Genomic DNA, 25,288 nt, shown 5'->3' with positions numbered 1-25,288 from the left:
AAACGATGATCATTTCAGTTTTAACCACATAAATGCTTACACCATACTGAGCTTTTGTTGAAATTTGGGATATTGTCTCTTGGGTTCCATGTGTTCACTAGCATTTAAAAGCAAACTGGAAAGACTTTGAGCCATTGATGCGAGCTCGAACATGCTCCCTCCACATTAGAGTCCCTTTTGGAAGAGATGGATTTGGATTCATAGTGCATTGGGGAGGGGCTGTGTGGGAGAGGGATGTTTTGTTTTCTCTCGCTGGGGAGAGGTGTGTGGCTGGTCAGTGGTGGGTCAGCAGTGACCTTGGGACACTCCATCAAGTGGGGGTGGCATGGTTTGAAATGCAGAGAGGCTTTCACTCCATCCCAAGAGTCCTGTGATTTACTCAAACTTTTTGCCACTGCCAGCTCATCACAGTACACTGGGGGAGACCTTGTAGGGTCTAATAAAAGGAGTTGTTTTTTTTTCTCAAGGATCTTACATCTATAGAAGACTGAACAGTTTTTGATGCACTTGGATTTAAGACTTTGCCATTTGAAGTAGGGAAGCAACTCCAGAGACTGATGCTGAAACACAGCCCTACATCCTTCTAGTTTTGCTTGGGGTTTTTTTTGTTTTTTCTTACTGAGATTGAGTTGCATTTTATCTACTCAAACAAGTGCACTTCCAAAGCTTTTCTGTAAGCCTTGTGATGCAGTGGAGGAGGAGATGAGGAGCTGTGGGTACTCTGGTAGCCCCCACCAGCGCTGGGTGGCTGTGCTGTGTATGTGATGAACCCATGTGAAAATAAAGGCAGTGTATGTATGTGAGTGAGGGAAAACAGCGTCTCATTATTTCCTCCACTTTGCAAATGCGAGGGGCAACACAGGGGTTTGGGCTGGCTCCTGGTGTGCCGCATTCCTCCACCAGCGCAGGACCAGCTTGTGTTTCTGCTACCGTAAACCCAGGACCTGGGGCAAAGGGGCAGCTGGGCTCTGGCTGGAGAGCTCTCTGAAGGCTTGTCTAAAGCTCTTTTTTTTTTTTTTTTTCATCTTTGCTATTTCTGCTGTTTATTCTATTTCTCTGGGCTTAGCGAGCAGTTAATTATCCGGGCTGTCTGGGGCACAGGAAGGGGAGGAGCGGTAGGGAATGCTTCAGCGCCAATGGATTTCCTCAGTCAGCACATTCCCTTCCTCAGTCCCAGAGCGTTTCTGTGTTCCACTTAGTATTTGCAAACCTCCATCTGGAGTACCAAGCAGCTGTCAGTGGAGCTTTTCATGCAAAAAGAAATTGAAGAACTAGCAAGGCCACAAGAGCAGCTTTTGGTAGTGCATGGTTGGCTGGGCCCAGATGCCTGGGTAGGGGGAGGAAACCCTGGGAGATCAGCAGGAACATCCATCAAAGGGAGCAAAGGAGGACATGGACGGGAGGATGGCAAGGAGGGACAAGGCTAATGGCTTTTATGTGTAGTTCTTATTTGGTTAAATTTTGTATTAAATTTGCTGCTGATGGAATTGCCATGATATTAGCAGGTAGTTTTAGGTTATTAGAAAGCATGGATCTGCTGTTAACAATAGGAAGTAAATCCTAATGTTTGTATTCTCTTTTTGCTCATGTGTTTTACTGTACTTGTTTATTTGTCACTCATTTATCAATATTCCTCACAGGAGATCTGAGGCTGCCCGCTCCCTGTATGTGCCTGTGGAGGCTGCAGTGGAGATCCAGGTGACTGTTCCTGTGGCACAGTGTGTCTTCTCTGTTCTTGGAGGAGGAGAGAAGCCGTCTCCACGTGCATGGTTTCTCCTCTTAACAGCACGATCTAACATTTGCATTAGACCTGAAGCCCCTTGGTAGCCTGGTTTAAGGCTGGCACGCACGTGGAAAGTTACTGTGGATAAGCAGGGCTGGGAGATTTTTGAAAGAATCTTGCTGGCTTCTGAGAACTCAGGCAAGTTGGTCAGACTTGAATAGTCAATGTTAAGCTTGCAGCATACAAAGAGATGAAAAAGATAAGTATTTATTCTTGGTTTGCAGATGTAACTTGCTGTGCAGATTGCTGAATGAGTGCTGAACTGTGAGAGAGACAGAGAGACTGTATGTACCAGTTGCTAAATCAGCAAACCAATTTCAGACACACACAAAAACTGGAACTGAAAATAAATTACCCAGCCTGACATTTTTCATGGAGCTTATATATTCCAAAAGACTCCAGCTCCTTAGGGAAGAGGGAAACATTAAAAACTTAAGTGCTGTCTCCTGTTTTTTATGCAGAACTCTGGGGTTTGAAGTAAGCATGGGTCAAAGTTCTTCTTGCTTCCCGAAAGATGCTGGTTTCCCATCCTTGACAAAATGCAGAATGTTTGCTCAGGTGACAGGATCAGTTAAAGTATAATCAATAACCACTGTTAATATTTTACTTGCATTATTTGCCAAGATGTTGGATACCGACCAAGGCAATGAAACATGTAGTAAATGCAGCTCAAGAATTATATTCCAATAAATTTTAGATGAGCTTTATTTAACAATAAACTGTAAAAAAATTCATTCCAATGAACGTGTTTTGTAGCCACTGTAAATGTTTTAGTGCATTTTTAAGAAATAAGTGTGGTACTTTACGTTCTCAGAGTTGAAACACACCATAAAACATGGATGAAGACTGGGGGTGCCTGCAGGGCTCAGATGCGCAAGGTGTATCAGATCGCAGGTCCCATCACTGCCTTTGTCTTTTGAATGTGAAAAGCTTGGGGCTGACGGGGATTTGAGGTACTTGTGACCACCAAGTTGCTGCATTTCTGGAGTCAAGGCTGAGCCGCTGCACCAAACGTCATCCTCCACAAGGGTAGTGTCCTGGGGACATTGTGAATTCTGGCTGACAGGGGCTGTATTAAACACCACAGCCAGTGGCTGTATATTAGAGCAGCTCTACCCGAAACACTATTAGTGTGTTTTACTGAACCTTTCAGAGCGGGTTTTGGGGACAGTAACTTCCAGGAGGTTATCTGGCTTGCGTTTTAGCTCCAGGCAGATGTCAGGATCATTCCTCCTCTGTCAGCAGGAGTTACAAGTGTTGTGTATTTTGCGGTGCTGCTTGGTTTTTAGGTGAGTTTACAGAGGTGCTTTGGGGAAGAAACCTGTTGCATTCCTGCATTCAGAGCTTAAGTTTAAGTTTCCTTTTTTTTTCTGAAAACCTTGGCCTTGTTCTCTCACCTGTCTATCCTGAAATCAAGGGTACTTGATCATAAGAGAAAAAAGTATCTAACTCGTTTCTGTGTCTTTGTCCTTTGTGCTTGTAGAAGAGCTGTCATAAAAGTGAATCTGTCATTTAATATCGTCACATGTCTTCTTCCCAGCCAGAAATGCATCTAAATAAAGCTTTGGTACACTTCTGAGCTCAGAATGTTTAACTCTTCATCTTATCAGCTCTCTCAGAACCGTAAGAGAGCTGTTTGGTTTTTCCCTTTGCAGGTTAGCTGTAGGATCCGGCCTTTGCTGCACAAGTCAGGGTGGCTGTTCATGCAGCTTTGTGTTCACCTGCAGCTGATACCCACCACCCAAACTGCCAGCTAACATGAGAAACTCCTGCATGTAGTTTATATAAACATTCCTTTCTTTGGCTGTATATACTGGAACTACATTGCTGTATTTTGTTTCACATCCTCTTCTCCCAAAGCAGGATAATATAGAGAGGTACAAGCAGCACTCTGTTTCTGAAGTGGCTACTTTCATGTTGTGCAGTGACAAAGCTCTGCTTAAAACAAAGTGGGTCCTTCCAAGCCTCTCCAAGTCACTTAGATCTGAGATGATATCTTCTGTCATCAGTGTTTGTCTCTGCTGCCCAAGATAAAAGTTTGGAAGAACAAATTGAAAAATAACTGAGCGATTTATTATACGAAGCAATTCTTGTCTGTTGCCTTCTTTTGTAATTTGTAGTTGTCAGGGTCTTTTTCAAAGCAGCGCTGCAGCCTTTTTGCAAGTGTCTAAATTACTTACAGCGACATACTTTAGTTTTCATTTCATATATTTGCCTATTACTACATTAGTTTCTATGTCTTCTAATTGAATCAAGGATTTTGAAAAGTCTACAGAGATAAAACTGTAATTAAAAAGAAGTGCGTTATAAAAGGCCAGGCTGTTAGAATTGAGTTTTTGTTATTACTGTAAAATGCTGAAGATTTATAATTTGGAAGGAAATAGGTGTTTCTCTCTTATTCCCTGTGGTGTGCATTCAGAATTGTGTGGCGTATGGAACTTCCACACGTTGAACTTGTGGTGGATTGTAAAGAATCTTCCAGTTTTGTGCTCCTGCCTGGACCTGTCCCACCTTCCCGAGAGCAGCAGGACTGTAGCAGGTGGTGGGCTTGCGAATCTTCTCGAGAATTAGCTGAGGAGGTTTAGATGAGCTCCTGGCTCCAGAGCACAGTGATTCTGGCTGTCTTGTTGTGTGTCTCTGCTGGTGCTTCACCTCTGCTTTTCTTGTGCTGGCATCCTCTTGACCTGAACAGAGGTGATGCAGAAATTATTGATTTGTTTGAAGACCATTTATTATTCTAAGATTTCTCCCTGGCTGGTTCTGAGTTGCTGCAAGATCTCCTTTGGCGATCCAACCCGAGGCTGCCCGTGGAGCAGCTGCCTCCCTGTGCATCTCTGGCCGGGCAGGGTCCAGCGCAGCGGGTGGCAGGAGGGGACCCGGCTGAAGCCCCTGCTTGTGGCAGCTCTGCCCGCCCGTCCTCAGGCTCACCGCGCAGCACTCACGGGGTTCAGTTGCTTTTGGGCCTAAGAGGATTAATTTCTCTTTTGCTTTGCCTGTGTGATGGGTATTTGTAGGCTCAGCAAACAGGCAGTGCTCTTATCAGTTGTTGTTTTTGTGTTTCGTATTGGTTTTTGGAGGTATATTTTGCATTTTTCTGGTAAAGACCCTGAAAAATCTTAATGTTTTACTTTTCCTGTTTCCTTAATCCTGTATCCTTTATCTTAAGCTAAACTGACTTTTCAGACTCCTATCAATGTGGCACTTAGATACATGAGTCTAAATACAGATCCATTTGATTACCTTAAAAAAAACAGCAGAAAACCCTCAAACAAAGCAAACCAAACCAACAAAAATATGGTACCCATTCAGACAAGATCAGATCACTCCTGTGTATGAAGTTCTCTCATTCAAATGCTTTCATTAACTTTTAACCTCCTGTTACTGTGCTCCCTCACCATCTTAAAGCTTTCCATTGAAGAGCAGTGTGGCTGCCCTTCTCAAGGCTGATGAAGTGCTCTGCAGTATTCAATGTATAATAAAAGGAAGCACAAAGCAGCAGTGCCCTGCCAGACCCTGGTAGTTGTTCTGGGTGGATGCAGCTGCGCGTGTTCCTGATATTAATAACTGTATATTTACTTTCTCCTCAAAGAACTCCTCCCCCCGTTAAAAGATGGCCTTCTATTCCTGGATAAAATAGGTACGTGTCCTCTGTGGGGCTTCCCTGTGAATTGATTTTGGACTGACAATAGGTGGGCCTGGTAGCTAGCATTTGAACAGTGAATGTCTTGCTTAAAATGCATAAGATGGAGATGCATACATTCCTCTCTAATTGCAGGAAATTGCAAATTTGGGCAAAATTTGGAATGCAGCTGCTTGTATAATTACATCTTCTGTCAGTTGCTGTAGCTCAGCTTTACCACCCTTCTAAAATGTCTTCATAGTTTATGGCACACATAATGCCCCCATTAATATTACTTTGGGATCACCCCTTTCATTTATTTGCCACCAGTTCCAAAGTTCTAAGATTTTTTCCTTGTGCTGAACCAAAGATGAGTATTAGAAATTAGTAATTAAGGTGAAATTTTGCTTTATCAGTTAAAATTATTGTTAAGCCCAAATAAATTATTTTTTTAGTAAGAAATAGCCGTGCATGGACCTCAAATGAGTTTGATCTGCCTACAGCATCAGGTTTTGGGTATGTGCAAGCCTTTCCCTTTCATGACCTTATGAAATACAAGGTATTAGGTTATGGAAAAGTTGTTTGGTTATTGGCAACTAAGTTTTGCTATCTGCTACTGGTCATTAAATGACAGAGAAGACTAAGATACAGATCACAATTCAGAGCTTAATGAAATGTGTTGGCCCCACCTATAACCACCATCACATTTGGGAAATGGTTGAAAGGCTAGAAAGCATTACAGGAGGAGTAATAAAGAAATTATTTGATCTGTCTTTTTAAGAGGTGAGAAAAGTGTAATGTAACCAAGGCAAAGTTATAGCTAGATCATGTTTTGCCAGTCCTTAGACAGAAGTGGAGTTTTGAGGGTATAAGACTTCAGATGAAATATGGTATAAGACAACCTGGTAGCTGAGGTGGAACTCACTGAAAAAGGGGCATATATTTAACCATAAATGTATTTCACTGCTGAGATAACACAGTGATAGGGGAGTTTCTTGACATGCTGGAGACTGTGTTTCAAAAACCAAAAATATATGTTTCTAGAAGAGGCCCTGTAGCTTACCAAAATGTAGTAGAACATTGCAGAAATTACTAGATGAGGTACTGTACCCTGTGCTTTGCAGTAGGTTAGACTAATCAAACAGTTTATTATGACTTTAAATCCGTAAGTGCATAAGCATTGGTATTAAATGGGCTATTTCAGAAGAACATCAAGTCTCTTTGTGTACAGTCAAGGATCTCACAAGAAGAAAGAAACCTCATTTACAAAGGACAGTGTGGGAAATGTTCAGCTATTAAAATAGAAAATGATGGTTTCCAGCGTTTTTAACTGGTTACTCTTCAGTGTGTAGAAATTGCTACAGAAAATTAAAAACCTTGAAAGCTTACAGCAAAGAATGAGACAAGTGTTATAGAGCTTCAGTACTAACTCTGTAAGTTTCTTAGAGGTTTGAAATTATATTTGGGCAAGTTACTGTAAGACATGAATTTGAAATTAGAGTAAGGGTTTTTTTTAATAGTAAAACACCTGCTTACTCAGTGTTGTAGTGTTTCCAGAACAGGTGATTGCGGATATTGCTTTTGCTTTAACTTGGTTTTTTTTTTGTATAAGCAAAAAATGTCTTTAGATGTTTCTGTGAAGGTTGGGGGGGTCTGATTTTCTTGGAAGTCAATGTTCAGCAAATGTTTGAACTTCATTGGCTTTGCATAGTCCTGTCCCCCCTGCTCTGGATTTTTTCACCGAAGCAGGAGCTGCAGGATTTGATTTTCCATCACTTGTGCATTCTTGGCATCCCTTGAAATGATGCCTTTCTCTGCTTCTCTGAGGCTGAATGGGTCATTGTTTATAGCTGGGGAAGGAAAGCATTTGTTGTACACTTAACGGTGATTGTTCAAAAAAAAGGGACAAACATTTTTGTTAAAGGAAACTGACCCCCTAGCCAAATTATTGTTTGTTTATTGTTAAAGCAGTGTAAAGTCCCTACTCTACTTATGAATGAAAATGGCTTTATTTTTATGCCTTTGGGCAGTTCTTGCTGTCTCTAATGATGCTCGAGGCAAACTGCTTGGGCATCTTCTTTCACAGGCAGACCTTGGTGCATGTTTTTCAGCGCACCTCTGTGTGCAGCAAGGTGCAGAAAGCGGATTGTACAGCCAGGGGATTCTTGTATAGAAACACAAAGAGGTTTGGGTGGGAATTGTCAGATCCCTGTGACTATTTTTATTGCATTCCGCTTCTATTTAATACTTAAAGATCTTTCTACTATGCTTATAGTGGACTCTGCTCTTCCCTCTTCTATGTTATCAACACTTTTGCTTATTATTTCCTTTTGCTCTCTTTCCTTTTGTACTGGGTGCTGTTATTTTTTCAGTGCTGACAAGGAGAGCTTTCTGAAAAGAATTCTGAAAATCCTTCTCTATCCTGTTTTCTGTATCCCAGATAGACTGTCAGCTGGGATTGCAGTTCTGCAAGGTTTTTCTCAGGGGGTGGAAGGGGATGGTGGTAGAAGAAACACTAAATATAATCTGTAAGACAGCAAAAAGTATAAATACTGATAATTTGTAAAGTGTTATTCAGGCTTGTGCTAATTAAAGGCAGGTGTTGGCAAGGTTCAGTCCTTGGACTGATCTGGAGTCCAGTCTGGAAACTGAAATCTCCTAAAGTAGCCTTAATTTGCAATGCCTGGTTTCCAGCGCTCAGCTGTCAGGATTTCTGTGCGGCATCCTTGCCGGCAGTCTTGGAGCGATGCCAGTACCTCTCTGCTTATCCCACTTTCATATTTTACTTATAGATCTTTGTAATTGGTGTGTGTCTGTTGAATGAGGGTCTGCTCAGTGTAGATGGGAAACTGAGGGCTCTGGGCAGCTCCTCAACCTGAGGAAGCCTCTCGGTGCCCGTGTTTGGGATATTGTGACATGCTGGGACCGTTCGGGGCCAGGCAGGGCTGTGGACCAGCTGGCCTGGCACCTCTTTTCTGTTTCTGTAGTCTAACCCATCATTAATCATGTATTTCCAAGCATGTAATATTTTACTTTTCAACTCCCCAGGTACAGGGGACCATCTTAGACGTGATAGCTTCAAAACAAAGCTTGGAAATGAGCTTCCTTTAGGAATAAAAAATTCTGCAAGTCAAATGATGTTTGGTGTTTTCAGAGAAACTAGATGAGTGTATGAAAAGTGTTTGGTGATTATGCCCCGATAGCAAAGGCGGTATGACTTGGTGGCTTGGATATTGCATCCATTCATATTTCCTCATTTCCTTTCACTCCTCAATGCAAAAAGACAAGATCTGAGATTTTTCTGTTTACTCCTTTTGACTCGCAGCACAAAGGAGCAGGCTGCACTGTGTTTTCCATTGCGGTTTGTAGTACCTGAACAGAATGGCAAGAATAATTAATATTTCATGCCGTATGCATATGGGGCCTTCTCCCTATTCATAAGAGAAATACAAGAGAGAATGAGTGGACAGGTAGGACTAGAGGCAGAAAATGTACAATTTCTAGGCTTGTGCAGTTTGTTTTTCTGAACAACACTGTTATTATAGCCATTTCGGCAAAACTCCTTGAATAATTTGAAGAGATTGCGATTTAAAAATAATGACACGATTCTGGTCTTTATCATCCACTTCAAAAGGAGCACCAACAATTTGCTTTGCTGCTCCCTACTCAAAGCCAGCAACAACATGATCACAAAATGGAAATGTTCCTGTGCCTCTCCCCACTCCTGTCCTCAAAACAGGTGTTTGGAGTTTAATTGCTGCTGCATTTTAAAGCTCATCTCTATCCAGTTAGTGTCTTTCTTCAAGTGTGTAACTTAGAGGCAGAGTGTTCGTTTGCTTTCTGAGGCTCTCGAGTTGCCACGTGAAGTTTTAACAAGCTGAAGTGCTGACTTCCAGCATTTGGAAGATTGTCACTTTCATTAGGTCGTTACTGGAAGTTATTTAAATAATGGGACGTGGTTATCTAGATCCCTTAGCATCTCTTTGGGATGTCTTGCATGTTGGTAAAATTCTCTCCAAATAAGTTCACATCCAGCTTGCTGCCTAGCAGAAAAAGAACCATTTTGTTCATCATTTTTACTGCACTTCTCATTAGTGAGCTGTTAAAAATAGGAGACAGATCAGCTTCTTGGGGATGTTTCTGAGACACAAAGCTCTGGGAAGCTCATTACCAGCAAGGTGCAGGCAAATGAAAGGGAGCTGAGCAACCCACAGTGGTAATTGTGAAGGGCTGGAAGCTCTCCTGTTTGAGGAGACATCAAACAAGCTACATGTGTAGGTCATCTAAGCAGCTGGTAGAAGCAGACATCCACAGGATGTGCAGCTGAAAGACTGGGACTGTCCACATGGCAAATTAGCACAGGTCCAGAGGAGGTGAATCTGGGTATTACTGTTCTGGCCTCAAAACAGTGGAACATGCAGAGAAACTGAAGGCAGCTTATTCAAACTGTGCGGCACATTACCTCTTCTGTGATTTGCCCACTGAACTCATTGCTATAAAATCTATTCAAAGCCAGAAAATTCCTGGGACTGAAAGCAGCTGAGATAACTGTCTGGATGAAAAGGACAGCCAGTGGCATGTTAGGGCAGAAGAAATTTCAGAGAAGGTAGGGGTGAGGAAGTGCCGCGGAATTAATCACGAGTGTTTGCAGGCTTGAGGTCTCTCCAGTGCACAAGTTAATCCCCCGTGGTGGGGACGTAGCCCAGGTACCTGCTCAGCCTGGTTTTGGGACGTGCAGGCCCCTTTCCAGCTCTGCACTGGGCACACACTTCTCTGTTTTAGCTTGGCCGTTCTCAATCGGGCCTCAGCCTGAAGGTTTTTGGAAATGCAGCATCACTCATGGCACTGTCTCTGGGGAGATGGGAATTCCTTTTTATGCTTAATGGATGTCCTGCCTGACTTAATTCCTGTGCTAACTTAATGTCTGTCACTTCAGTCCCTTTTAAGTCTGTGACCTGAGATTCAATACTGCTGTCTGCAACTACACTAGCTCCTTGGCTTCTCCTTAGAACATGACAATTATTGTAGTTGTCCCTTTAGCTTTTAGTTTTTAATACCTTTTGGAAGAGCGGTGGCTCTGAGTGACTGCGCTGTTGTGAACAGCTACGGGGCCCATGCTCACCCCAGAGCGGGATCTGTGTCGGTTTGAAGATGCTTTCCTCAAAATGCGCCAGGTCCCCTTGGGATGAGATTGGTTCTGCAGAAATGGAAACAATTATTATCATGTTGTATTTATTTGGAGCGGCTGTGCAGCGGTTGTCAGCCAGCACTGCGTACCTAGCTGGGAATTCAAATTCCAGCTGGTAGATTGAGACTGAAAGGCAGAGCTGTGGGAAAGAGACAGGCAGGCACAAAATGCTGAGGCTCCTAATCTTTTACAATAGGTTTGTTTAATACAAAGTGGTCTGCTGAGATTGTTTTGCAGTGTAGAATAATCATTGTGTGCTGACTAATGGGAGACAGCAAGCTGTTAAAGAGCATCAATTAACCATACAGGAGGAGATATTGAGTATTTTCACAAGCGTTCAGGATGTGAAGAGTAAATAATATTACTTGAAGGGAACCCTCAGAGATTTTTAGCCATTGAAACCTACAAACCGCAACGAGAGTATTTGTGGACATAAACATATACATTACAAGGAAGAGCAGTGCAAAAAAGAACTGGAGGTAGCTTTCCAACTCCAGATTGAGCTGATACAAAATAAATAGTGCTTTCCTAAACTTGTTCTCTTATTTCATGTTCGTTATTTTGAAAATTTCCCCTGGTAAATGTATCTAATGCTGTCCCAGGAAATATTGGTCCTCTTTACAGAGTGTAATGTGTGCAATGCCCTTCTGATACTGGGATGTCAGCAGTTGTTATACTTTTGCTCCCCTGACTGCCTCACTGTAAGGCTGTTGAACTTGTCCTTACACCTGCTCCTGTACAGTAATTCCTGTTCCTGCTGCTGCTGTGAGTTAGAACTCAGTGCACTTAGTACTGAGGGTAATGTGCTCATCCACCACGTGCCTCGCACACTGGATAATAAAATTCTCCAGTTCTGGCCGGTGGATGTACAAAAACCTGTGTTTCATTAGGAGCCCTTTTATATAGCATTTCTAGTATTCTGCCTGAGTTTAATGCAAAAAATAAATAGCATTTTGTGGGCTCTGTTTGCTGAGTGATTTTATTCTTTGTAAGTAACAGGAAATTTTTCCCATCCTGGATTCCAGTGTTAAATCCACTTTACACAAACATCATTTTCCATTTATTCATTGGCAGTGGGGAGACTAGATAACATTGAATTTATTTTTTCAGTTTTGTTTCTTCTAAAGTGGTGTTAGAGAGTTAGACCTTAGATATTATTTTAGCCAACAGCAAGAGGTGTCCTTGGGGATTATGATAAAAAATGAACCCTTGATTCTTGCACAAGGGCAATGATAGAATTCTTGGCTTCAACTCTCTATTCAAATGCCTTAATCAACACAGGTCACCTTTAACAGATGCTTCTGCCTTTAAGATGTTAGGAAGAATTCAGAGAAATTTACTTCTTTTCTGATTTGATTTTTCTTAGAAACTTTTGAGTAGGGGAGTGGGAGAGTGACAGATCAGAAGACTATGGAGAGGATTGATTACTTGGCTGACAACTCATGAAGATATTCTGATGAAAGCCTTGGGATGAGTGAGTCAAGCGCTGGTGAAGTTGGTGTCAGTGGGGAAGTGCAACTGCGGCCACAGCCCCCGTGCCTGCAGTGTTTGGCACTGTAAGGTAACAAAGTCTGATCCCCTGTATGTCATAAGCATCCAAATTTGTTTCAGTAGGGAAACCTCCCTACAGATCTGTGGAAAAAATAATTTGCCTGCAGATCTGGCAGCTGGTTTGACCCCGAGCATTTGTAGCTTGACAGTGGCAAAGGCGGAGGGAGCTTTGCTACAGACAGTAGGACTCTTGTCCTCGCAGCTGGTGCTGCTTTGAGCTCTGACTGATGTCTGGTTCTTCAGAGAGATGCTGAAATATCCCTGACTTTACAGGGAGCTTGTCAAAGCCCTAATGTGTGAGATACCAGTATCTTAATGTAGATCCGCAGATTTAAAGCCCCAAGGAGTTGTTCAGCTTCACCCGTGGCCAGGGAAGGGAGGGGCTGCTGAGCGGTTTCAAGGCTGGAAGGGAGTATCATTAGCACTGAGCTTGACCTGAGCTGAGCTTTGGCCAAAGGATTCATCCCTGGAGCTGCAATGAAGCATTTCATGGTTCATTATCCTCACAGTAGGAAACGATGTCTTACTCTGAAGCTGAGTATCTAACTCAAATTTTCATCCATTTGATCTTCTTACGGCTTTGTCAGCAAAGTCTAGTCTCTCACCACTTCCTTTTCCACGTTCTTTTAGGATCTAAAATGAATTACATATCTGTCTCCATGAATGAAATAGCTTGAGCTCTCTAAGTTTCATACTATGAGGTTTGTTTTCTGGGCTGTGAGTCACTGGGTGACCTGTCTTTGAATCCCACTCTCTGTTTCCCTGTGTTTTTTTGGAGTGTGAACTCCAGAACTGTGCACAAGTTCGAGGAGAGCTCTGGGATTTGTGCAGGTTGCAGAGGCAGCATCGCTTTTATGAAGCTTTGCTGCTTTTTGGCTGAGCTGATTTGGCAGCTTGTTGCCGTAGCAGAAACAGAAAATGCCATTGGACCAAAACCCATTTCCCCGAAGGCCTTAGCAGGGCACCTCTTCCTATGGAAGAGTCCCTACTGGCAGCCACGTTTTGAGATGAGTCACTGAATTCATGTTTAATCCACTAGTAAAATTGCCATGGCAATTACCATCTTGCAAGTTCTTCAGATTAAATGGTTAGAGAACATTAAATCAAATGCTTTGGAGAAATCCCAGTATATACAATTGCTTTTATCATCCAGTCGGTGGTTCTGTCACAAGAAAAGCTTTTTTTTTTATTGGGCCTGACTTCAGTGGAAGTGGTCTTAGCCTCTACTTCTTCATCTTCGCTCCAGTATTTTCCTTTTTCTATTTGTTACCCCATAATGAGAACTGAGAATTAAGGAATTTGTAGCTTACAGTTGGCATCTCTACTTTTTAGCATTGCCAAGCACAGAAAGCATTTGCAAACTGAAATAATCCCGTTAGTCATGAGACAATTAATCTGTTATGACAGACTTGGTGGCTCAAAGCACAGTGGTGATGAAGGTCACTCCGCTGAGTGACACAGACTTTGTTTTGCTCTGAAGTCAAGGCAGGCGCTCCTCATGAGAGGGGAGCGCGCAGAGCCCTGAATCTGCAAACCAACCACTATGGGCAGCTTCGTGGTCACTGAGGCTGCTACCTGAGAGCAAGCACGTGTTAGCTTAATTCAGTTTTCACCGCCGCGCACTTAGCCCACGCTCACAGTGGGCTCGCTTGTTTGGTACATCCTAGACCAAACATGACGTTTTTTTCCCCTATTGTGTTCTCTCTATAGGTGAAAACAAGAAAGGAAGAACTACAGAAGGAGGGATTCCCTGCCACTGCTAGAAAGATACAGGAAAGTGTTGAACTCAAACTGCAAGATCTTACATACCTTTGTGCTCCAAGAAAAAATAGAGCGCACGGTTCGTGCAGGCTGGTGTTGAGAAGCGAACAGCCCGTCGGCAAAAGTGTCTGGGGTAGGTCTGTGTCCCAGGAGCCTGTTCCTGCTGCCAGCGCAGCCGAGGTGATCAGAGAGCTGCAGATGAGGGAGGCCAGCCTGGGGAGAGAGCTGGAGCAGCTGCGGAAGGGGTGCAGGCAGAGGCTGGATCAAATTGCAGAAGGCCTGGATGGAGTGATTTGCGTCAGCCCTTGAAGGGATAAAGCTGGACTGAGAAGAGCAAAAGGGTAGACTGACTTGATCGGAAGACACTGTGCAGCTCAATGTGGGGGACTGCAAGGTGAGGAACCAAATGTAATGTATAATTTTTAAGCCCGGGAATCATAACTTGTTACTGCTTTGCGACTTGCACTGGGGCCATAACCTTAGCGGTTCTCTCTGCAGCCCCTTTACTGCTAACCCTGCCAATTAAATTCCGCAGCAGGCCTTCATGGCAGTGCTCATACATCTCCCTTTTATCTTCTGGATTTCTAGTTGTTCTGCCAAGCACTGGGCTCTTTTACAGTGCTCAGCTGCTAGGCATGGCATACATTGAGGCCGCACATTGAAGTACTAATTGCATTCAATATTCGCCAGAAAATGGAAGAGTTCATTAGTCAGAAAAATCCAGGTATTGGAGAACATGCAAAGTACTGAGGCTTAGAGAGACTGGAAATGTTCAAGAAAGTGTGCTGTTTTAATTCAGCTGGTTTGCATATTTGTGGCAGCTATAATGCAGTCACTATAAGGAAAAACAAATGCCTAATAATAAATAAAGCAGCACACTGATTTCATTTACTGGTGTGATGCACTTGAAGTAATTGGGTTCTCAAAGAGAACAAACTAGAAACCCATTCTACCGAGTTATGAGTCACAATGAGATAACTTATGGATCTGCTATAGGACGTTTCTGTAAAATAGAAATATGACCTTTACTTCCAATCTTGAGGAGTCTCCAAGCTCTGTCTCTGGAGACTTCTTCCCCAGGAACATGCAAATATTTTTCACTTGGCATTCATTTCCTACCCTTTTCTGTTTTACTTTCACCAAGAAATATTTTTATATTCTAGTTGTACACTTTCAGGAATAAATAAATTGGAATAAAACAGTTTGCTTTTCGTTTGTGAATCGCAATGAGCAATGGGTTTTCCTCTGTCTGGATTTCTGCCTGCTACCCCAGCTCGGTGGCGGTGCCGGTTACCAGCTGCTCGTGGCTCACTGGGCACCAAATGCGGGGAACATTTCGGGACCTCTGTCCGGGCATCGGTGCCATCGCTGCTCTGCAGGGACACCCTGTGCAGGTGGGAATGGGTGGATGAGGCTCAGGTCTCCTGGTTTCCGCTGCACCAAGAAAACTTCAGAGGCTTCCAGCCCCTGCTTATCTGCACCACTCATGTTGGTTCTCCTGCAGTTTTTGCGGAAGAGAATGGCAATGCAGACATTGGTGCAGAGCCCCATGGAGAGGGCTGATTGCCCTGGTTTCACCCAGTTGAACGCAATGTTGCTCATAGGCCAGAAGTATAGAAACTCAGTTTAACGTGGACCAAGTTTCAGGCAGCCTTTCCTCTGCGTGGACCTGGTGGCTTGTCCAAGGTAGGTATAGGGTGCCAAGCACTGTGCTGCTTCAAGCTGGTACAACTTGGGGAGGGTGTTGGCTCTGTTGCTGAAATTCAACACCCAAGAGGATTTATTCAGACACAAGTATCAGAGAAAATTAATCATGAATGGGAAAGAAACAGTATATCCTAGAGCTAACAAGAGTGGCAGCACCAGCCTGTCTGTCTGAGCATTTTATATCCTCCTTCAGCTTTTATACAAGGCAGTTTTCATACTGCATTGCATTTAGGTTTAAAACATTGCCCTCAAAAGATCCTTTGTTCTGGGATTTTCAGCAGGGTGGACAAATGTTCTTGAGCATGGCAAGAGCACTCAGAGTCAAGTGTGGGTCTAGCTCATGCCTTGCTGTGCATTATAAGGGCTGGTTTAATGCTGTATACCATGATGTATTATACTGCTGTCCACTTAAACTGACAGCAGTCATTCATGAGGTGACTTATTTCCTGGAATCAAATATTTGTCACTGTGCAGTATGTAGTACCACATGCTTCAGTGTTCATCCAAGGATCCCATTCCAGCAGAGACCAAACTGGCAGCACCTTTCCCCTGCTTGGCCCTGAAGAATTATTTTTCTCTTTGGTGGAACGTAAAAATGACTGTGCTCGGTATGTCTGTATATATGTGTGTGTGTGATGTATAAAAGTGCTGTCAGTGAATGGCAGGCAGCTGTGTTTGCTGCACAAACCGTGGTGCCGAGATGGCCGTACGGGAAGCTGTCAGGAGAGCCAGTGGGCTGGAGCTGGAGCTGCTTGTCACGGAGTGTCCTTGGAAAGGGGCTGCAGCCGAAAGTGGCCCCCAAGCAGATCACCGTTCCCTGTGGTGCTGCACTGGCCTTCTGCGCTTCAGACCCCTCGTACAAGGAGCACAGGCAAGTACGGCTTTAATTGTCTGGCACCAATTCCCTACTATCTTTTGTTTCAGGTACCAATTAGCAGTTTAAACCAGAGCAGATATTCTGTGGTCCCTGATGAAGGTCAGCAGGGTGTTTTGAGCTGGTACTGGTTCTAAAACCGATACCTGCAGCCTCCTCTTTCCTTTGCCCATCAGCACCAGCATGGAGAGCACAAAGCAGGAGGTACTTTGAGGGCTTGGTGCTCTCATACACCAGGTTTTGAAGGGTGGTTTTCCTGTGAAGAAAGCTTCTAAAATAGCACAGCACCTCCGTGGGAGCTGGGCACAAAGGGACTGAGCTGTAGTCATGCCTTGGTGACCTGTCACAGCTTTTGATTGCTTTTGAGGTACAGCGATGCATCTGAAATACAGCTGCTTTCTGGTCCTCGTGACCTTGGCAAGGCATCATCTGTCTCTCCAGTATTGCTGGGAGATGCTGTGTGATAAACACCACTGAAAAGCTTAAGAAAATCAGCCCTGGATTAACACCAGCTGCAATGAGGGCTGGAAAGTGAACCAGGGGTGACTACAGTCACACTTAATGGGATATAACCTGGGAACAAATCGGTGTCTGTCACCTCATACCATTACCATGGCATTTGAAGTGTTTTCCTCTCCTTGTTCAGGTCAATTTCTCTCACCCACCATCACAGCCCACTGGTTTTAAAGGCTGCAGTGACCTCGGTCACCCAGGCTTGGCTGCGTGTCAGCAGTTGGAGGGGAATGGCTGCGCTGGGAGACGTGTGGCAACCAGCAACCAAATGAATGGTTGGTGTCTGGCAGCTGCTGCGACAGGCAGGAGATGACTCAGGCAGCACATTGCATCCATGGGCTCAAGCACGCTTGGTAAATGTTAAGTATTACTTCACAGAAATTGCAGAGTGTTGTAAACAACCCACTCCAGGCTGCGAAGCAAAGATACAGGCTGTTAAACAGTTTGTCCTTTGCCATATCACCATGATGGTTGTACATTTCCTTGTGAAAGCAGGAATCTGCTCTAAAAGTGTTGGTGGAGTTGAACAGAGAAGGGTGGGTATGGGCCAGAGAAGCTGGGAGAGAGGGAAGGAGTTGTGTGCAACTGGTTGTTTAACTCAAGTGGTGGGGGAAGGCTGGTGGTGATGCTGCCCGAACATCTGTTTGTTTTGTTTGAGGCTTGTTATGTTTGTTTTTTTAAGAAACTACACCAGAAGTTCTTCCTGTTGGTGTACCCTGAAGGGAGTTAGTTTTGTTTGGGTTTGGATCCAGCATTTCCAGGTGATCTCAGGAAGACAGGAGCATATTAGAGTTGGTGGCCCATGCTGGAAAAGGGGGGTTAACTCAACACCCTCCAGAGATGCTGCACATGGTGGTGGGTACACCTGACAAGGGTCAGGCAGGCAAGATCTGTCCCAGATGTCCACCTGGTGGTGGCTGACAGCAAAGCTTGCCTGTAGGAATCCCCATGGCCTTTGCGTCATGCTTTGGTGGCACTCCACTGAAGACAGGCTGAGTTACTGTTGCGGCATTTAAAACACACGTTCTCTGGCAATGGATTGATTCCAAGTGTAGCCTTAAGAGAAGCTTTCATAGGAGTTCCATGTGTGTGGTTTCTAGTAGGCCAGCATGGATGTGTTCATAGAAAAGCACAGTTTAACTCATTTCTCTGATGTAACCAGTGCTTGTATTCTAAATATCTTGCTAAGAAAATGGAATTGGCCATAAATACTTACTTGGCTGATAACACTAGCTCACACTGTGTAGCTAAAAATCTGCCTCCCCAAATAACTGAGCATCGATTAGCTTGCAGTCAAAACAGGAGGTTTACTTTGCAAAAGGCAAACGAGGCGTCTGCAGCCACCGCTCCTGACAACATCGCGCCTGCTGGTAAATACGGGCTGCAACCTCTGTTTAAAAATAAGAGCTGCTGGGAGTAGTGATTTCCAGCGCGGAGGGTTGTGGGTTCCCTGCGGGATTCCCCCAGCAGCTCCTGCGGGAGGTGAGCTGGCAGCAGCTGGTGTCAGCGTGGGCAGCGTGGTGCTCGCTCGCTGGGTTAGCACGTCCCCCACGATCAGCTCCTTCTCCTCTGCTCTTCAGCCACTTGCAGTGAGATCCTCGCGTTGTTCACCCTCACCCTTTGCCCCCTTATTTCCGAGCATGCATCTTAGGGACTGCATCCTGTCCTTCTGGTTTGCTTTCTTCTGCAGGGCTGGAAAGCCCTTTGCTCACTAAGAAATACTCTCCGTGCAGGTCCATCTAGACACTTGACATGAATAAAGGGAGTGCAAGCCCTTTGCAAGCCTATAAGGCAGGTTACCCCGAGTCTGACCTTTCCTTGCCTCTTGGCTCCCGTTTGTTTCACCCTATTAAAGCGGGAGGCAGAGGGCTGACCTCTCCTCAGTCCCCGCGGCTTCCGGGGCTGGAACGGGCAGCAGGGATGGGGGAGATGCATGGCCCCAGCAACCAGACTGGTCCAGGGGGGACAGCCGGGCTGGGAGGGAGCTGGGCTCTCTTGGAGGCTCATGCTTTGATTTAACACTAAGTACAGCTGAGAAATGTTTGAGTGTTAGCTTTCCAGCCTGGCTGACTGCCTCAAAGACAAGCAAACGAGGAATTCACTCGGGTAGCTGTCAAAGCAGGCTCTCAGCCCCCACTAACGCTCTCCTCCCATCTGACCTTATTAACGCAGCCTGGTTGTTTTGCAAGACGCCTCCTTTGCCTCGCAGCAGCCCACGGCCGCTCCGGAGGGAGCGGAGCTGTGAAACCTCTGGAAGGATCGAAGGGCTCAGTGAAGCACGACCGGAGCCCTGGGAGGCAGCGGGATGCAGGGGGTGAGCTGGTGCAGCAGGACCCTGCCTGCCCTTGGGAGCCACCAAATGCCCTTTATGTTACAAATGCAGATCCAAGGTTAAAAACTGGTATTTGCTGCTATTCCAACTGCTCAGCTGGCAAAATCTTCCCCAGCATTTGGAGGGCAAGGGAATTGATTTGCTTAATCACACTTGCTTTTGTTATTTCACGAGGGGTTTGCAGCTTCTCTGGGCTGTCTGCTGATGGGTGCAGGGCTGTGCCAACAGCCAGGTCCCAGCTTGGCAGCAGCATGCAGGGCATGAGGGGTCAGACTGTGGAAAGGGGACAGGCAGAGTTTTTCAAGGGATGTTTTTACATGAAGGCTCTTGGCTGGCCATGGACTGTAGCAGAGGAGGCTGACGGTGAGCTCTGAAGTGCAGTTCATCCTGTGTCTGTGACTCCTGCAACATGATTAGCCCCTGGTCCAAGCTGGGGGGAGAAGGTCCTGGGTGGGGACACATGAGGTTTGGACGAGCTGCAAGCCTGGGGAAATTCACTTTGTGTGAGTGCTTCACAGCCCTGAGGTGTAGTATTAATTCATTCTGATCTTTTAAGTAAATGAGCTTTCTAATTAGCTTTTTTTAAAGGGATTTTTCTTGCTTATACTGACTAATATTAAAAATGCTAATATGTATTTTATAACGCTAACCGCCCACAAGGAGACCATGCTATCACCCTTGATTAATGCCAGCATTCATGGCACTGATGTAGCATCTTCTCTTTATAAATCCCCTTTAAAAATGAAAATACACTGTAAAGCCCACAGCTGAGGGTCCGGGCTGCCTGCAGGGCTGCTTGCTGCCCAGGATGTGGGGTGATGTCCTGGCCAAGGCTGTGTTCCCCTCCCTGTGCCACCACAGGGGACAGGACAGTGTTACCAGGCTGTGCTCTGCCTGGTGACATCCCCTATTAATCCTCAACTCCCTACAGTTTCAGGGCATGCATTTATTTCAGGCTCTAACAGGTTTCCATTTGTATTCTCCCTTTTTTATTGCCACCCTCTCGAGGCCAAGACCAGCAACAAAAGGCATCATAACAATAAAGCTCAATTGCAAGTTATTTACTTGGCATCGTTGCATCTGCCAAACAACGTTATTAATTCTGTTTCTCAATGAAGGGAATATTCTGCTGATTAGCCGTGGGAACAGCATTTGTTCTAGAAAGCAGCCTTTAATAGGCCTTTAGATCATGCTGTAATTCATATCACTAAGGCAAGAAGAGCTCTTAATTGATGTGCATGGGGTCTGTGTGGCCGTGAGCAGGTCAGGGGACAGTGGCTCACGACATGGGACAGGCACTGACCAGCTTTACCGCAGAAGGTCAGACAGATGTGATTTGGGCTGTAAGTGCTTTGGGGAAGAAGGGCGCTGCAAGATGGGGTGGGCAGGACCGCATGGGGGAGGGATGGCGTCACCCTGAGCTGCTGTCCCTGTGAATGTCCCACGGGGACGTGCCGCTGCGGCCAGCCCAGCCGCGGGGTCACAGCTCTGCTGCTCCCCTGGGCGCTGCGATGGGGATGGGGTGGGCTCACAGGGCTCTGAAACAGCCCAGGGAGAACATGGCAGAGCCCAGGGGCTGGAGAGCGTGCTTGCTGCAAGAGTGCACCTCGGCCCACAGCCACGCTCCAGCCTCTGCGGGGCAGGAAAGGTGGTGATTTGTGGTCTCACTGCTCAGTGGGGGTTTTTAGCTTGCCTGTGTTTAATTTTGTTTGGAGATGATGATGCATTTAAAAAAAATGAAAAATCTCTCATACACTTGAAGAGAAACCCGGGGCTGAAGTTTCCCGGTGCTGCCCTGGCGATGCTCAGCCAGCCATGCAGTGAGTAGTTAACGTGGGGTGCGATGAGTCTGTGCCGAGGAGCTGGTGTGGCTGTTCCCTCCCGCTGCAGCTACAGCTCAGCATTGCTGCCTCCGCGGTGCTGCTCTCCAACGGGAGCCCTGGCCAGAGCTGCGCTTGGCCCTGGGGTGCAGCACCGGCGGGCCTGGAGCCCCGTGGCAGCCCCCCACCACCCAGCTGCAACCCAGCCAGCAGTGCTGCACATTGCTCCCGGCTGTCAGCACAACTTTCCCAACCACAGCAATGTGCTTTGAGCTCAGTTTTTCTGGCAGGGACCCTATGGAGCCTGTGGCGGGGCCACCTGCCTGGGGACCCCCCAGGAGCTCTGAAGCAGCAGCCTGGGTGTCCTGGAAGGTGCAGGCTGGAGCCTCTTTCCTCTGCTGGCTGCTCAGGGGGAGGCGAATGCCCTGGGTGATACTGAGGGAGCAGATGGGATTGAATTTCTAAGGGCAAAGATGCATTTTAAAATATTTTCTTGCATCCATTGCTCAGGAGTTGTTTGTCTCAAAAGAAATGGGTTAGAACAGAGGAAGAAAGAGGGATTTTGCTGTTTTGGCTGCAGGGACTCTGTGTGCTAATAATTAACAAAAGGGCCCAAGTCCCCCGAAGAGGCCTGGTGTGAGAGATGCTCAGCCTGCCACTCTTCCCCTCTGTTGCCACGTCTGGCTGTGGGGACAGGGTCTCTCCTCGCTTCCCTGTCTCAGAGAGTAACCCCAGTGAGAAAAGAGATGGAAGGTGTCACCAGGCTGCATCTCCTCTCCTTTCACATGTTGCTTGGGGATGGAAACCCAGGTGTGTGTGCTGTCCTGGACTGAGGGCTATGATACGTTGTCGAGCGAGGTGAAGCTGGGCAGGCCTGGTGGCTCTGCCGGTGGGGCCGCGTGTCCAGGGTAAGATGGCACAGGGTGCTCTGGGGCTGCAGCCACCTGCTTCATGTCCTACCAGCCTGACCCAGCGAGGACCGAGCTGTTCCCAGCCCAGCTGCAGCCCCTCTGCTGCCAGGGAGCAACCGTCATGACCCTCTGGGTGAGCTCAGGGAGGTTTCAGTGCCAGCACAGGACCTGGAAGGCTTGGTGGCACATGGGGCTGCTCCCAAATAACCCTCAGGCACCCAGGGAGAATGTTGCTTGCAGGTAGGAGCTTCCTCAACCTATATTTGAAACATTTCGGCTTTGCTCAGTGGGAGCATTTCAGTGACATGTAGGTATTTTCCCTTGCTATTCCTGAAGAACTGCTGTGACCTAGTCCTTGAGATGAATATTATATTCACAAAAGTGTTATTTCATGAAGTATTTCTTTAATACTCTGAAGGTTTAATGCAGTTTCAAGCATGTTTCTGTCCAGGAAGTCCACGTATTCAGGAATGCTTATGTGATGACTTAAGACATTTTGCCATGCACAAAATCCCCACGGTCATGTACTGTTCCCAGGTGGAGTCACACATCGTCATGTTCATTTGTTGTGAACAGGTGATATAGAATCTGTGCTGAAAATGAAGTGGTGTCAGCCTGTCTGCCTAGCGCATTGGTGCAAGTTTAGTTCCCTGGTTTATCATCCTCCTGAAGGATCTGTATTTTATTCCACATCGCACCTCTCTGCTGACCTTTGAGATCATCTCACATGGCTACCAAAGGAAGAAATAAATTAGAAATTATTTCAGATGAGGCTGAGATACTTAATCATATCAGTCTCAAAAATATTCACTGGAGGGTCTTCTAGTTCATGTCTCCAATATATGGTCCAGTAATATGTAATCAAATAATGGATTGGGCTAATTTTCCAGGGCTTGTTTTTTTGTTTTGTATTTTGCTGTTCTGCTGTCTGTGCATCCCTCCTGGTCTTACCCTGCATGGTGACAGACGCATGAAGGGAACATCCACAGCATCTCTGCCAGAGCTGCGTGTCCTCAGCGCCCTTTGGCTTTAGAAATAAACTAATAAAGGAGTAAAAGGAAATTATGAGTCTAATGAAAAGGATTATTTTCCCACAGGACAGGCCGCATGCGGCCGTTCCTGTATACACAGGGCATCTCTGAGCCTCACTAAGTGTCAAATGAAACGGGTTAATGGAATGGATTAAGATTTTAATAGCACATTTGATGAGTGAAGCTCTCACCTCCGGGCACTCTCTCGTGGGCGTTAATGGACGCTGTGGGTGACGGCTGCCGAAATGAGCCTGTTAACGGGGAGGAGCTGATTCAGGCTCCTGACACTCTCTCCACCAAGGCGAGCAGTTCAGCCAGGCTGCAGCCTATGGAGAAACCAGTCCAGCAAGGGAAAGTGGACTTTTGTGTAGAAAAGAAAACCAAAAAAGAAAAAAAAAAGGAGAAATAATTATTTTTTTTTTTATTTGTTAGTTAAAAAAAAAAAATGACCTGTCTGTCCTTTACTTAAAGGACTTTATTCTGAGAGGGACTAACATTCTGTGTTGCTTGGGGATTTATGAGTAGAGCTGTTGTGCTAAAGGTATTTATGGAACCCTGTGAGAATGTACCACGATAATTCCTAAATGCTGGAGCATCTCCTGTCCTCCCCAGTGGCTGGACGTCACCAGTGTCTCGAGCACAGACAGAAATGCCTCTGCATTAGTGCTGCCTTCTGCTGTAATTAATGCTTCCTGGAGCGGCACAAGGGTCAAATTGGTGTCTTTCACTAATTAACATGATTAGGCACAGTCAGTGCCTGTTCCCACCATCCTTGAGGGCCTGGAGGAGGATGGGATGGGATGGGTTGGGATGGGACAGGATGGGACAGGACAGGATGGGGGAGAAGGGGCTGCTTCTGCCCTACCTGCAGGTTTGGCAATGAAAGTTTAAATACATTACAGGGATGTGAATACCAGAGCATTGCAGGCTGCATCCAGGGCACCCAAATAATTCCTTAACAATATTTTAATAATATTTCTTATTTCAGTGTCGAGCAGCAAATAATACAGGGCTGTAAACAGCTAGGATGCTGTAGAGAGCCAGGAGTTCTAAATTACTGATGCAATAAGCTATCATGTTATCTTAAGGAAGGAATTTAAAATATATAAATGAATAAACAAACAGAGCTGTCCTGTCCTTTTTCAGGTGGCTACAGGATCCAGGAGATTACTGAGAAAAGGAGTCTGCAAGCGGCCAGTCCTGCGCATGGCTGCTGTCTGCTGAGAGCAAGGGTTTCATCATCCCATCCTGTGAGTTGCCTCTGATTGGGGCCCTTTATATGGTATTTATCATTTGAAAGGAAAATAGATTAATAGCTAACCCCCTGGCTGCCTTTTACATCAGCTGTTGTAGCAAAGTGCCTTCTTTCACGAGTTTTTCCTTGTTCTAAGGCCTGATGAAATCTCCAGAATTATGTACGGAGGGGATAACCAGCATGGGACACCCACTGTGCAGTAGCATGGCTCTGGGTACAGTGCTCCTCCCTGCTGCACCAGCAGGATGAAAGGTGCCTGGGCTGCCCTTAAAGTTTTTGGGGAAATTGATAAATTTAATGAAGTTGGGGTGGAAATAAAGAAGCCTGGCTCTGTTTTTGCAGAGGCAGATGCCACTGCTCCATGGTCACCCTCTCTGGGTGTCTGGGCTCCCATCCTGGCTGTGCAGCATCTCCTGCACACCATGTGGCAGTGGTGTCACCAGCCTCACTCCAGCTGGGTGCCAGCAAGAGCAGGCAGTTTAAATAGGTACAAAACAGCTCTCAAGGAGCCTCAGAAAATTAGGATTCAGAGTAAAAATGGGTTGGAGCCCAAACAGCCCCTCTGTGCCCCACATCTTCAGTCCAGGCAAGGGTCCACAGCTGTCCTCCAGCCCTGCCAGCATTCCCACAGGTGAAGGATGTTTGGCATCTCCCTGGGGTGTCAGCTGCACACCACTGGGGCCTGGCCATTGTTTCAGTCATTTGGCTCACCCTTTGCAACACAATTTAGTCATGGAGTAACAGTAGCAGCGCCTGATGTCACTGCTGTTTCCATGGCAATGGGCAGGTTTCCGAGGCAGGCAGGAGGCGTGTGTCTGTGCACACGTGTGTGGGTCTATGCACACGTGTGAGTGTGTGTGTGCACATGGAGAGCACAGGAGCCACCAGCCCCAGGCCAGAGCCTGCTGGTTTCCGAGCCATCGCACCAGCAGTGCCGACCCGC

General features: G+C 45.9%; 1 protein-coding gene across 1 annotated transcript in view; it reads left to right on the top strand.

Moving 5' to 3' along the window:
* TEDC1 (tubulin epsilon and delta complex 1) overlaps nt 1–14,211 on the top strand; it is a gene marked incomplete at its 3' end in the record, with an annotated part of 66,861 nt that extends 52,650 nt beyond the window's left edge. Inside the window, exon 8 of the mRNA XM_080348790.1 lies at nt 13,852–14,211. Coding sequence (XP_080204916.1) covers nt 13,852–14,211 — 360 coding nt within the window. The remainder of the gene's footprint in view (nt 1–13,851) is intronic.
* Nucleotides 14,212–25,288: the final 11,077 nt, after the last annotated feature.

This window comes from Nesoenas mayeri (genome assembly GCF_963082525.1).
Source record: "Nesoenas mayeri genome assembly, chromosome: 8".
NCBI lineage: Eukaryota > Metazoa > Chordata > Aves > Columbiformes > Columbidae > Nesoenas > Nesoenas mayeri.
The sequence above is the reverse complement of the archived record's forward strand: the minus strand, read 5'-3'. Positions and strand labels throughout refer to the sequence as shown.